The sequence below is a fragment of the Electrophorus electricus genome, chromosome 7 (assembly GCF_041902795.1).
Source record: "Electrophorus electricus isolate QZ-2024a chromosome 7, ASM4190279v1, whole genome shotgun sequence".
Classification (NCBI taxonomy): domain Eukaryota; kingdom Metazoa; phylum Chordata; class Actinopteri; order Gymnotiformes; family Gymnotidae; genus Electrophorus; species Electrophorus electricus.
The window spans coordinates 3275629-3288942 of record NC_137503.1 but is presented as its reverse complement, the minus strand read 5'-3'; the positions used below and the strand labels follow the sequence as shown (position 1 = coordinate 3288942).

The following is a 13314-nucleotide window of genomic DNA, read 5'->3' as shown; positions in this document are numbered from 1 at the left end:
AGAGGTGCTATATAAATAAAGTGCTATATGTGTGTGTGTGTGTGTGTGAGTAGATGTTCATCAAGGAAAATAATGTGAAAGAAGTACTGTTTTTATATTAGTTGTTTTATTTACATAGATTTTTGTAGACGTGTCTAAGGAATGTGATGCCTAAACTATGCAGTGTCCTAGCATGCCAAGAAGGAAGCAGCGGCCAACCCCGACTTAGATCTGGCTCAGAGCTGTCTCCGAACCGTTTCCTGACAGAGAGAGATCGACAATGATAGCGAGAGAGAGAGAGAGAGAGAGAGAGAGAGAGAGAGAGAGAGAGAGAGAGAGAGAGAGAGAGAGAGAGAGAGAGAGAGAGAGAGAACAACCAGCTGGTTATACTCACACAGCTCGCAGTGTCTGCCTTTGAAGCCCGCTGGGCAGTCACAAGTGAAGGAGTCACTGCCTTGTACACACGTGCCCCCGTTCTGACATGGCTGAGCCCTGCAGACATGCTGCGACTCTGGAACCCAGTAGCTGGTGTTAGCATAGCCTCCATTACACACCCAGGCTGGGCAGCAACTGCTCCTGGCACCTGGAACTCTGTACCATCTGACTAAGAAGCTGGTCAGCAAATATCGACATTATAATTGCAAACGATATACCGTGCAACCTTACTTCATACACACACACACACACACACACACACACACACACACACACACACACACAAACAAACAAACAAAACAGAACAAAAACACTTGCTGCTCTGTCATTTGTCTTTTAGCCTTGTTAAATAATTCTCTAAAACACCAATCACGGAGTGCCATGGTGTTGCCATGGTGAATGTCATGTGCTGGTAATTTGTGAGCTTCCATCCTATCAGGGGATAATTAGAGAGTCAAAAACGCGCCATCTGCAGGGCCAAAGCAGAACCTGATGCCCTTGAAGTAAGCCACTCCTACTCCTTACAGGAGCGTTTACGATTTGCGCTATTGGGAAGGACCACGCACCTGTTTTCCTCCTTGTCACGTCTTCCGGGATCTCGAGAGCCAGGCTGATTTTATTGGTAGTTTCCTCCAACCTTTCTAACTTGACTGGAGATTCGGGTTCTGTGTGACAAAGCAGTGCAGTGGGCGAGGAAGTTCAGGTTGGTGTGTAAACTGTGGTAATGTCTTGTTCAAATGGTAAAATAGATGATGGCAACCACAGCATGTTCAGGTCTTGAGTGCCTAGCAGAACAGGGACACCTGATACAAATGCATTTACAGCGCTTTGGAAATGAGCTTTAAGCGCGTTTCTTTTAAGTCAAAGTGATGGTAATCCTTCCACTTCAATGAGTAAACAGACAGAACGTGAAAGCAAATCCGCAGTGTTGTGCAGAACTGACTTGCGCGGTGGCGAATGGGTTTACGAGGCAAGTTGGTGAACTTGGCTGTTATCCTTCCTCTGCCATCAATCAGCTCTGTGTATCTGTAAAAAAAAAAAAAATTATACAATAGCTTCGAACAAAAGTACACCACTGGAGCTCCCCCAAAATAAAATAAAATAAATAAATAAATAAACAACAACAACCCAAAACAAAACGTTCCAACAAATGTTTACTTTGGCACGTCTTCAGAGCGCTCCCTGTCGTTATCTGTGCCCAGATCCTGGAGTTTGGCCTGGGTCAAGGTGTGGCCTCGTGGGACGGCCCGACCCCTTTGAGCCTTTTCTGCGTCCTCCTGCTGCTCCTCCAGTGGTACTGCCACGCCCCGCCCCCCCCCCGAAAGAAAACGGGTCACAGTCACACCCATTGCAGCATTCTAGCACACACCAAGCCCCTGTCCGACTCTTACGTTACACACACCCGTGAGCACAGCCTCTGATGTATGTCCTTCCCACTGCTACCGCATGAGATGTCACTTACGTGTGGTGAAGGCCAAGTGCTGGGCCATGCTGTGGATCTGCTCCTGTCCCGTGTTGCGCACAGCAGTCAGGGCGAGTCGGTAGTGTTGTCCTGGACTCAGTTCCTGCATGGTGTATGACCCCAGACCTCCGTCAGACAGGTAGCGGCTGCGTGTGCTCAGACCACGTGTGACGTTCACCACGAAGCCATCCGGAATGCTCCGGGGAGGCCGGTCCCATGTGACTCGGGCAGATGTGGCGGTCACGTGGGAGAGGGAGAGGTTCTGGGGTGGTAGGGGTCCTGACACACAATGCATGGTTCTGAGAGTTATCTGTTTGTACGTGTATGTGTGTGTGTGTGTGTGTGTCTGTGTGTGTGTGTCTGTGTGTGTGTGTGTGAAAACATCACAATACTGACTTTGCAGCATTGATCTTTCACAAGGTCACCATATACAATTGAGCAGTTTAATGTTCCTCATTCTTGCTTCATGTTCTGTGAGCATCTTGGCCAGTTTTACACTCCACATCCTCAAGTGTACTTTGCATCCCATATGCAAAATGTCTGTAAAAATCGTATTATCTTCTATATTATCTTAGATTTATAGCCTGTTCAGATTCAGATTTATGACTTTATTGTTATTACATGATGGAAACGATTTATTTGATTATTTATTTTTTAAGCATGGAATATTGCACATGTGATTTGTATATGGTTTGCACCAAGAAACCTTGTATAGATACGTGGGATATCTTGAAGTATAATGACATTCACAGCTTTGCAGACCAATCATTTGCCATATCACACTAAGGGAGAAAAATGGATAGACAGACAGCGGAACGGAGACACACTTGTCCAGAAGTGTAGCAGGCCGGCAGAATGGCTAGTGGAGGGCAGGTCATCAGGGCGGACTCCACTCTGGGTCAGCACATCTACAGTGTACATCTGACCTGGGATCAGAGAGCTGTGACACACTCAGGCATCCAAGTATACACACACACACACACACACACAGCCCATCCATCACCAAAACATTCTTTCGGCAAGGTTTAGCAGTGCTTTTCATGTGATGAAACTTTGAACACAGATTTTCAAAAACTTTGCTATTGTCTGCCATTTGCCTGAATACGGATCCGAACAGCCATATAAAAAAGAAACATTTAAGACTACAAACATGCTTCAAGAAAGCCATCTAGTGGAACGAATAAGTATTATAAACAGGGCTGATGTCAGCTGACCTGAAGGTGTACTCCGTAACGCTGGCATCGAGGACGGCGGTGCGGGGTACACTTCCGTCCGAGGGCACCAGAGACACCCGTGCCAGGCTCACGCCGGCATTCTGGCCCCCCGGCACCAACCAGCGCAACCACACCTGGGAAGAGGAGATGTTCACCATCTGCAGCTGCTCCACCTTACGTGGCCCTGAGGCATGAGAGACATGGGCGGATGGTGAGCGAACTCGGATGAAGTGCAGCGACAGAGTCACCCAGGGGTGCTTAACTGTAGTCCTGGAGGGTCAGGGCGTGGTGACATGCCTACCAAACATTGTGATGAAACCTAAAACCCTGCATGTCTTTGTAGGGAGGGGCTTCAGAGAAGGGTTTGGATGGAGTGTGTGCGATCGACTCGGCTTTCAGCGAGGAGCTGAACCAGAGGTGTTGCTCTAGGAAAAATAACGAGGGGCAGGTCGGCTCCTGCTTTAGCTAGCGAGGGGTGGGGGTGGGGGCCCTCACGCGTGCGGATGAGCGCGAAGGCGGGCTGGCTGATGTCGTTGCTGTTGGTGTTCCTCTTCATGGAGAAGGTGGAGATGTTGTAGAGCTGGCCGGGACTGAGCCCCCGCAGCACGTAGCTGGAGTGGTGGCGCTCCAGAACGGCCGTCTTCCGCGGGCCCTGTCCAAACGGGCCGTAGGCCACCGCAAAGTTGCTGACCGGGCTCTGCGTGACGTCGGACCGATCCCAGCGCAGCTCCACCTCGCTTTCCTCCACGCGCAGCACGTGCAGGCCCGACGGAGGCAGCAGGTCTGGGAACAGGGCGAATGCCGCATATGATCCCAGATACCATAAGCATCAACCCACAAGACTCAAGACATATCTGCGGCACATACCATAAACACAGTAAGCGCAGTAAACAGTAAATAGCTGTGTCTTAATTCAGCCCAATTTTATTGTTCCACGGGTTCACAAGTAAGGTCTGTTTATCGGAAGGCACAAGGTAAACACTGAACACGAACAAGGATAAAAGTTCTAATTGATGTACTAGGCCTAAATGTCTGGAAATTCAGAAAACACTGGAAAATTACCACTAGCACTGCTGTCTGAGTCACTCTGAGTGAACTCTGGACCCCAGTCTGCTGTTACTAGCCCACAGCCCCTTTGGTGTAGGAAGTGTGAAATCATGTCGGTGGTTATGGACTGGTCCTGCAGCCAGAAGAGAATGAGCTAATTATGAGCTGTACCTCTCTCACAATCCCGGCCTGTATGTCCCACCCTGCAGGCGCAACTGTAATTTCCTCTCCTGTCACTGCGACAAAAGCCTCGGTTCCCACACGGCTGCAGTATGCATGGGTTGTCCACTAGAGGGCGATAAAAGACCTATCTAAGATGTGCACAATTCTTCAGCGACAGCAATAAAATTGCGGGGGGGGGGCTCAACGTACAGGTCTGGCAGCGATCCCCAGTGTAGCCCTCTTTACACACACACAGGTGACTCCACCTGTACCCCCGACACACACCTCCATTCAGACAGGGCTTGGTCCCACAGCCAGTCTGTACTGCAGATAAAAGGCACTGATTTTAGCAGCTTAACGCCAGTGGGTCGACTACAGATGGCTTACTGGCAACCTTCACAAACTGATTATGACTTGGTACCCAGTCAGGGCTGGATAACCATGACAGCTTCCCCTTATTAAAGCCCTAGCTTTACTAGCAGACAGCTCAACACACAAATAAAATGTCTGCCCGCACACGGCATCATACATCCAATTTATTAGGGGCAGCAATATCAGTTAAAGCACTTTGTGATGGCGATAAATCAGGTCTGCGAGAGTTGCAGCATGAGTGTGTAAGCCCAGCGCAGGGTTAAAAACATCATGGTACCTATCCCACAATCCTGTCCTGTGTAACCCTGCCGGCAGTGACAGTAGTAGGATGCTGGTTGGTCCGCACACGTGCCGCCGTTTTTACACGGCTCCGACAAGCACTCGTCCAGATCTGCCAAAACACATGATCAGGAAGTTTAGTACACAAATCCAGGACCAAATGTTAACATGGATCAAAGCAGCAGGGGTCACGTCCAGGTCTCAGAGGCCTGCTGTGTATTGCGTTTGACCCTGTTCCACTTGTGCATCCTTATTAAAGGTCACGGCACATCAGAACAATTCTGCGTACATACGGAACACTGCAGTTGTTCACACTTGCTAAATCGGGGAAAAGGCGAAGCTGTTATTCTGCACAGTTACTGAGCTCCACGCCGTGCCGGAATAGACGTGGCAGGAGCTGACCCGTATCGCTAATGAGTCGTCAAACGTGGGAAATGGCAGGCTGAAGGGGGGACGATCTTCCTTAATCACCTGTCTGACAGCGCTGGCCCGCGAAGCCGGATCCACACTCACACAGGAAGGAGGCCACGCGGTCCTGACACGTGCCTCCGTTCAGACACGGCTGGGACAGGCACTCGTTTATTTCTGAGGGGGGAAAGGAAGAGAGACGTTCGCCCACAAATCACCCACCACCGGGCGGCGAAGACTCGCCAGAATCCAAAGCACGAAATCTGGAAGGGTTTGGGGAACGGCGCCCGGCCTGCTAGAACCTGACGCCGAAAACGCACGCCGATGTCTCTTAGAGAAACCCATCCCAGAAAAATGAAGGCCATTATAAACATACGTCTTGAGATGAACAGAAAATTGATACTGAAAGAATGTTTTGTGAAAATACAGATTACATTAAATCAGACACTCGGTGACAAGCTCTGCCCCTGTTCTCATGGCAACAACAAAACTGTATATTGACAAATCACATTCTCTGTTTGGCTGGTTTGTCCTCTCATTGACTAATGGTCTGTAGCACTAAAGGCATTGGCTTTTTACTGTGACGGGGATGATACACAAACCACATTTTTTCCGGATGTTCTGTTGCCAGAGCTGCTGTGTAGTTTACGTCCTCCGGAGAGACCACAGACTGGTGGGGTGTGTTTGGGTGCGCTAAACTCTACTGCATACTCCCAAAGGCCCCAGTAGCAGCTTAATTCTGCTGTACCTACAGAGCGTCCACGCATTTCCTGGCTGGTGCCAAACAACCAAACCACTTGTCTGAGTTTGTAAGTGCTTGTTAACAAATAGAAGTTCTCATCCTGCAGTTTATCCCCTCGAGCCGGCCGCCACGTTTGAACCTCCGGTGCCGCTTTGGAGAGCTGCCGTGTTTCAGGCAAAAGTTGGCGGTTGAAAGCTTTAGGTGGAGTTAGACTGACCTTCACAGGCCGGGGGCTGGGTCCAGGAGCCATGGCGGCTACAGACGCTCTGCGTGGCCTTGGGGACGGGGGTGTAGCCTGGGTGACATGTGTACACAGCCGTGGCGCCCCGGCGGGTGGAGGAGAACCGCACCTCAGCATTCTTCACACTAGCAGGGGGGCCACAGTCTACTCCAGCAGGAAAAGCCCATGAACTCCCATTAAGACACGTTAAAGAGTTTTATACTACAGCAGTAACATAAACACAGTTATTAACCCTGTACAGTTGTAAACATCACAGCACATCTGAGCAATTCTGCATACATGCAGAATATTGTTCTTAAATTACATGCCAATGCCTGTAATTTGTAGACCAAAACAATGGTAACAGAGAAATTATATGGTAATAGTGTAAATGTGATAATAATTGTACATTTACTGCACTACAAAGACACTTAGGTTATTTTGCATAGTTTATTAATACATTTACATTTGCATGCATGGCTTTTAGCAGACACTCTTATTCAGAGGGACTTCAGATGTCTACTCAGAACATAGTGTAGATGGTTTATTGGTTAGTTGAAGTTATGTTGTCTGTTTTAGTTACCCTTTGGCAGGGCTTGAAAATATATTTATGTAAGTATTCAATGGATTTTTTTTTTCATTGAGTGAATATACAGAAATGCTTATTGCATAAATCTTGTCAGTTTATGGCCACTATAATCGTGCAGATTTCCGCTGTGGGATTTGCAGTTTTATGTTAGCGTAACAATAACAGCAGTGCATGGTCACTTTGCAGGGTGAGCTCAAGCACAGACCTGTCCGGCTTGTAAGACACATTCACGTGATGTGTTATATACGTTCATTTACATGTTTACAGTGAATCACTCACTATAGACTTCAGTCCTGTTGCATCTTTATCCAAATCTTATTTCAGGAATCTGTTACCAAGCTAGTCAGTCTTCTCACGCAGAGATCTAACAATGATTTACTAATTAGTTTATTCCTGTACTTATTATCATATTATTAATCATTGATTCAGAACTTCCTTAACAAAAAAAATAACAACAAATCTCTCCTTTTGTGTCAGTAAGAATGCTTTAGAAAAGTCAGCAGAACATGACATGCAAGTTACGACTCTTCCCTCAAGGGACTCAAGCTGTGAAAACAAGCCACACTGTGAAACGCCCGTCGGTGAGGTGTGATCTGATTATATGATTCACCAGCACCCCCTGGTGGAAAAGCTGGGGTTGGGAGGGACAGACAATAACGGAGCCGTGTAAGCGTTAGGATTTACAGCCACCGTTCAGAATGGGTCTGATATCTACAGAAGGATTCATCCGGCTCTGTCTCTAGGGAGAGGAAGCGGGGCCATGCGTTGCTGGCGGAGCTATCATGGGTTACTGCATCCTGGCACGACCTGAGCGGAGGTCAACGCCTGGCGCTCTCTCGCTAACATCCCTATCAGCTGCACTTATGGGGAGGAATTTCACATGAAACTGATTTTGCTATGTTACCGAGCACGCTGGAGTGTTTGTACCGCGGGTCTGGCGAGACGGATTACCGTGCAAAGCTGGGTTGACTCCTAGGTTGATCTCACAGTGCTTTCCCATCAAGGGCCATGGACACTCACACTTGTACTTGCCGATGTAGTGGAAACATGTTCCGCCGTTTATACAGGGACCGGAGGCACAGGGGTCTGGCTTTCCTACACACACACACACACACGCACACACCCACCCACACACACACACACACACACACACACACACACACACAAACCCCACTCACACCCATACATACATACACAAACACCCACACCAACACCCATTCACCCCCCCCCCCCCACACACACACACATGCAAACACAGGCATGCCATCAGAGAGTTAACATGTGTCTGATGTGTCAGTATGCCTAGCGTTCTATGTGTAGCCACATGGCTATTTCACTGCAGAAAGCAGTAGACCAGACTTTATGGTATTCTATCTTCTGCTTACATATTCAAGCGTTACCGGCCAGCGTGTGTTTGTGAGTGCCTGAGTGAAAGTCTGTATTTATTTGTACAACTGTTAGTTCATGTGAGCGTTCAGACCAAGCACAAATATCTGTGGGTGTGTCAGAGTGAGTGCAGAATTTCAACATGTGTGAGAAATCATTAGTCATTACAGTAGCTTTGAGAAAGAGCTACACTGCTTTTTCAGGCTCATGTGCCAAGGTCATTTTTTCCCAATACCTGAAGAATCCAAGTCCTAAACAATCTCCAACACACTGGATAATCCCACAAGGCCAAGCAGTTGCACAACACTAATATGGGACAAAGTTAGGATAATGAGACTCCAGAGATGAAAAGCCTCTTGGCTCACTGTGTGCATGGAAGTGCAGTTATCCAAACATGAACAAAAGCAGATTACACACTTCTTCCATTTGACTGTAAGGTCATTTGTGCAAAAGCGCTGCCAACATGCGCACGCACACGCGCGCACACACACACACACACACACACACACACACACACACACACACACACACACACACACACACACGCAAACAGATGTATGAGCATTTGACTGCATTTACCAGGCTTCGGTGAAACAGTGTGCTCAAGCCTCCAAAGAATATACTCAGTAAACACTTTATTAGGCACACCTCGCTAGTACCAGGATGGAACCCACATTGCCTCCTGAACTGCCTTAATCCTTCGTGGCATAGATTCAACAAGTCGCTGGAAACATTCCTCAGAGGTTTTGGTCCATATTGACATGATGGTGTCACGCAGTTGCTTTGTCTGCACATCCATGATGCAAATCTCTCATTCCACCACATTCCAAAGGTGCTCTACTGGACTGGGTGCTCTCTGGTGACTGCAGAGGCCATTTGAGTACGCAGGACTCGTTGTTTTGTTCAAGAAACCAGTGTGAGAAGATCTGAGCTTTGCTGACATGGTGTGTTATCCTGCTGAAAGTAGCCATGAGAAGATGGGCACACTGTGGTCATAAAGGGCTGGACATGGTCAGCAACAATACTCCGGTATGCTGTGGTGTTTAAACGATGCTCGGTTGGTATTAAGGGGACCAAAGTGTACCAAGGAAGAATCCCCCACACCATTAGGTCACCACCACCAGCCTGACCCGCTGACACAAGGCAGGATGAATCAACCCACGCTTTTGTGTTGTTTACGCCAGATTTTGACCCAACCATCAGAATGTCGCAGCAGAAATCAAGACTCATCAGACCAGGCAATGCTTTTCTAATCTTCTGTTGTCCAATTTTGGTGAACCTGTGCGAACCGTCGCCTCAGTTGTCTGTCTATCAGCTCAAAGCAGTCTGACCATTCTTCCCTGGCCTCTGAGATCAACAAGGCGTTGCTCACCCAGAGACCACTGGATATTTTGTCTTTTTCTGATCATTCTCTGTAAACTCTACAGATATGTGTGTGTGTGTGTGTGTGTGTATTCAGAACTTGCCCGTCAATCACCACGACATGTTCAAAGTCACAAATCTCCATCCTTCCCCATTCCGATGCCCAGTTTAGAACATCTGCAGATCGTCTTGAGTTGCTCCCATGCCATTGGCCGATTAAAGAACTGTGTTAACGGGCAGTTGAACAGGTGTACCTAATAAAGTGGTCGGTGAGCGTGCTTGTACACAGATACACCAGATACGGACACGCGCGTTGCATGTCATTCCCATTACAGCACTCACCCACTTCGCAGTGTCTCCCTGTAAACCGGTAGGGACACACACAGCGGTAACTCTCGGCTTCTTCCTTACAGGAGCCTCCGTTTCGGCAGGGACTGGAGGCACACATACTTAATCTGACTGAGGACAAAAAGAGAGACAAGTGGAGACAGGCGGGCATGGCAGGTGGGCAGGGCGCCACGGCCGAGAAGGCGGCATCGGAGCCACAGCCGTGCTTACCTGTCTCGCAGTTCTGTCCCGTGTAGCCGCGTCTGCACTCGCAGCTGTATCCTCCGTCGCGCTCGTAGCAGTAGCCGTCGTTCCGACACGGCGCCGAGTCGCAGGCCGATCGGGGCTGTACTGGAAAACCCACACACCGACTTGACCACATTCCATCGCACCGCGTCGCTGCTAACTCTTATATCAGGGGACAGTTCGTCCAGACGATCATGCACGACGCGTCCCTCAGCGGCAGCACCGAGGGGGTATTTTCAGGTCCCCGGTGAAAGAAACGCTCGCGGCAGCTCCGGGCGCGCATGCTGACCTGCCAGACCTGTTTATCGTCATGGAAATGGCGCTGCCATGCATTTGAACTCTCTTACCATAAGGGTAGAAGTCCCTGTGGTCGAAGTCAGCGCCGGTCTGGCACGTGCAAAGATATGTGCCGCCGTATTCCAAACAAGGCCCCCCGTCTGGACACGGTCTGTTGTTACCGCAGGGAGTCTGTGTTACCTCTGAGAAGGAAAGGCGATAAGGTCACAGATAGCGAGGACACTGGAGGGCGGATAGAGAGGGCACTGGAGGGCAGGTAGCGAGGGCACTGGAGGGCAGGTAGCGAGGGCACTGGAGGGTGGATAGCGAGGGCACTGGAGGGCAGATAGAGAGGGTACTGGAGGGCAGGTAGCGAGGGCACTGGAGGGCAAATAGCAAGGGCACTGGAGGGCAGGTAGCGAGGGCACTGGAGGGCAAATAGCAAGGGCACTGGAGGGCGGATAGAGAGGGCACTGGAGGGCAGATAAAGAGGGCACTGGAGGGCAGGTAGTGAGGGCACTGGAGGGCAGGTAGCGAGGGCACTGGAGGGCGGATAGAGAGGGCAATGGAGGGAAGGTAGCGAGGGCACTGGAGGGCAGATAGAGAGGGCACTGGAGGGCAGATAGCGAGGGCACTGGAGGGCGGATAGAGAGGGCAATGGAGGGAAGGTAGCGAGGGCACTGGAGGGCAGATAGAGAGGGCACTGGAGGGCAGATAGCGAGGGCACTGGAGGGCAGATAGAGAGGGCACTGGAGGGCAGGTAGCGAGGGCACTGGAGGGCAGGTAGCGAGGGCACTGGAGGGCAGATAGAGAGGGCACTGGAGGGCAGATAGCGAGGGCACTGGAGGGCAGATAGCGAGGGCACTGGAGGGCAGATAGCAAGGGCACTGCAGGTAGGCGCCCACAGAACAGTGGCACACTGCACATTCACACCACTGAGGTGTAGACGGAATGCCTTATAAAAGTGTCGAAGCATCAAGTTGGCTGGTCTCCATTTAAGCTCCCGCTACAGTGTCGAGTCCAAATCACTTTGCAGCTCAACAGAAAAGAATCATGCAGGGCATGATTATATATTAGGAACAAACATACAATCACAGTGTCATTCCACATGAATTCTCTGCTAGATTTAGGGTGCAGCTCGACACATTTCTCAGAGGAAACAAAAAGTGCTCTCAGCTATTGTTAAAGGCATACCAAACTGGCAGTAGAGTCCAGTGAAGCCTGCTGGACATTCACAGGTGCCATTTACATCAACACAGACACCTCCGTTCTGGCAGGGACACTCTTCTATAGGAAGACAGAGAGAGAGAGAGAGAGAGAGAGAGGGAGAGAGAGAGGGAGAGAGAGAGAGAGGGAGAGAGAGGGAGAGAGAGAGAGAGAGGGAGAGAGAGAGGGAGAGAGAGAGAGTGAGAGAGGGAGAGAGAGAGGGAGAGAGAGAGTGAGAGAGGGAGAGAGAGAGGGAGAGAGGGAGAGAGAGAGAGAGAGAGAGAGAGAGAGAGAGAGAGAGAGAGAGAGAGAGAGAGAGAGAGAGAGAGAGAGAGAGAGAGAGAGAGAGAGAGAGAGAGAGACTCAGGAGTAGTGCAATCTCTAGCTATTGACTTACAGGAGGTCATGGTAGTTTTTACTGTGCTGGAGAAGTCAGCAATCTAACCATTCTCTCTTTCTACAACACCAAGCATAAATACAGAGAAAGCCCACATGTGTGAACAGGAGGTCATCTCCATGTGGAGCAGAAAACAAAGCAATGTACACCCTATTAGACTCTTCACACATTTTGGCTTTTCTCCTGGGTCACTTTCCACCCCACATCTTTTCCCTCCCTGTTCATGCTGGATTATTGTTAATCAGTATTCTGCATCTCAAATTATCACCCCCGCCACGTAACTGCAGAAGAGGATCAAAGGAAGTGGCTGCATCGCCGCCAGCTGCTTCCTTTTGAAGTCCAGGGGACTTGCATGAGGGTTTTATTTTTCTGATATTATGGGACAAGTTTTTTTGATCAGAATGTACAGCCTGGAGGGCAGTTAATAGACTGTTAATTGGGTGGGGCCGCTTCCATAGGCTCCCCTCTCCCCTCACTCCCCTCGCGGGGCCAGCCATGGCTTCCAAGCTCAGTGGGCAGGAGGTCAAGGGTCAAGGAGAACCGCGGATCTGCGATGGCTTGTGCACTGTTAAGGCGCCTTTAGAGAGAAGTTAAAAAACAACAGCAGCAAAAAAAAAACCAAAAACCCAAAAACCCTCTCAGACTTCAGAGAGAAACTGGCTCCTGGACCCCTTCGTTTAAGACTGCACTCAGCAAAGTCTGCATGACAGAAACCAGCAGGAAGTAACGGGGAGAACGACTTAACAGAGATGGCTCCTGAAGAAGGAAAAACACATCGATACCGTCTGTATACGGGTCCTCCCGTGCTATTCCGGGTTTCTGCTCCGGTTTAGCTCACCTTGGCCAGGTAATAAAGAGTCCTATGGAGCTAAAGTTTGGACTGTTTAGCAGGCTCAAGAACTGGACAGAAAACCTCTGTTGTCTGTGTCGTGCGGGAATTCCTGCGGGACTCAGAGGGACTGCAACAAATCCCCGACCGGTTGGTAGCGCAGGACGTGCCGTCCAAGAAGACCAGGAGAGCACTTCTCTGCAGGCTGGCGTGTCTACTCCTGATGGCCCCTGCTTCTTCTCAGTGAAGTGAATTCCATACCTGGGTGCCATCTCGTAAAACACAGGTCCTTTCAAGTCTAGACAGGAGTCCTTCATCTTGTTGGCAGTAAAAGGTGCCATAAAGTTATTTTATGATACCAAGCGGTAGTTTGCTG

General features: G+C 49.6%; 1 protein-coding gene across 8 annotated transcripts in view; it reads right to left on the bottom strand.

Moving 5' to 3' along the window:
* The window catches only part of sned1 (sushi, nidogen and EGF-like domains 1), a 30107-nt gene that overhangs the window by 2418 nt on the left and 14375 nt on the right, over nucleotides 1-13314 (bottom strand). For 2 of the 8 annotated variants that reach the window (XM_081718029.1, XM_035524050.2), the window contains 18 exons: nucleotides 11701-11793; nucleotides 10578-10709; nucleotides 10216-10335; nucleotides 10000-10116; nucleotides 7861-8004; nucleotides 6318-6485; nucleotides 5422-5535; nucleotides 4949-5062; nucleotides 4510-4623; nucleotides 4309-4425; nucleotides 3586-3873; nucleotides 3091-3274; nucleotides 2704-2816; nucleotides 1877-2155; nucleotides 1573-1711; nucleotides 1358-1440; nucleotides 981-1079; nucleotides 374-490 (listed from right to left, as the gene is read on the bottom strand). In XM_081718029.1, coding sequence (XP_081574155.1) covers nucleotides 374-490; nucleotides 981-1079; nucleotides 1358-1440; nucleotides 1573-1711; nucleotides 1877-2155; nucleotides 2704-2816; nucleotides 3091-3274; nucleotides 3586-3873; nucleotides 4309-4425; nucleotides 4510-4623; nucleotides 4949-5062; nucleotides 5422-5535; nucleotides 6318-6485; nucleotides 7861-8004; nucleotides 10000-10116; nucleotides 10216-10335; nucleotides 10578-10709; nucleotides 11701-11793 — 2535 coding nt within the window. Of the gene's footprint in view, nucleotides 1-373; nucleotides 592-980; nucleotides 1080-1357; nucleotides 1441-1572; nucleotides 1712-1876; nucleotides 2156-2272; nucleotides 2417-2703; nucleotides 2817-3090; nucleotides 3275-3585; nucleotides 3874-4308; nucleotides 4426-4509; nucleotides 4624-4948; nucleotides 5063-5421; nucleotides 5536-6317; nucleotides 6486-7860; nucleotides 8005-9999; nucleotides 10117-10215; nucleotides 10336-10577; nucleotides 10710-11700; nucleotides 11794-13314 lie in introns of those variants that run through there. The other 6 variants (XM_081718028.1, XM_035524053.2, XM_035524051.2 and 3 more) reach the window with 6 other exon arrangements.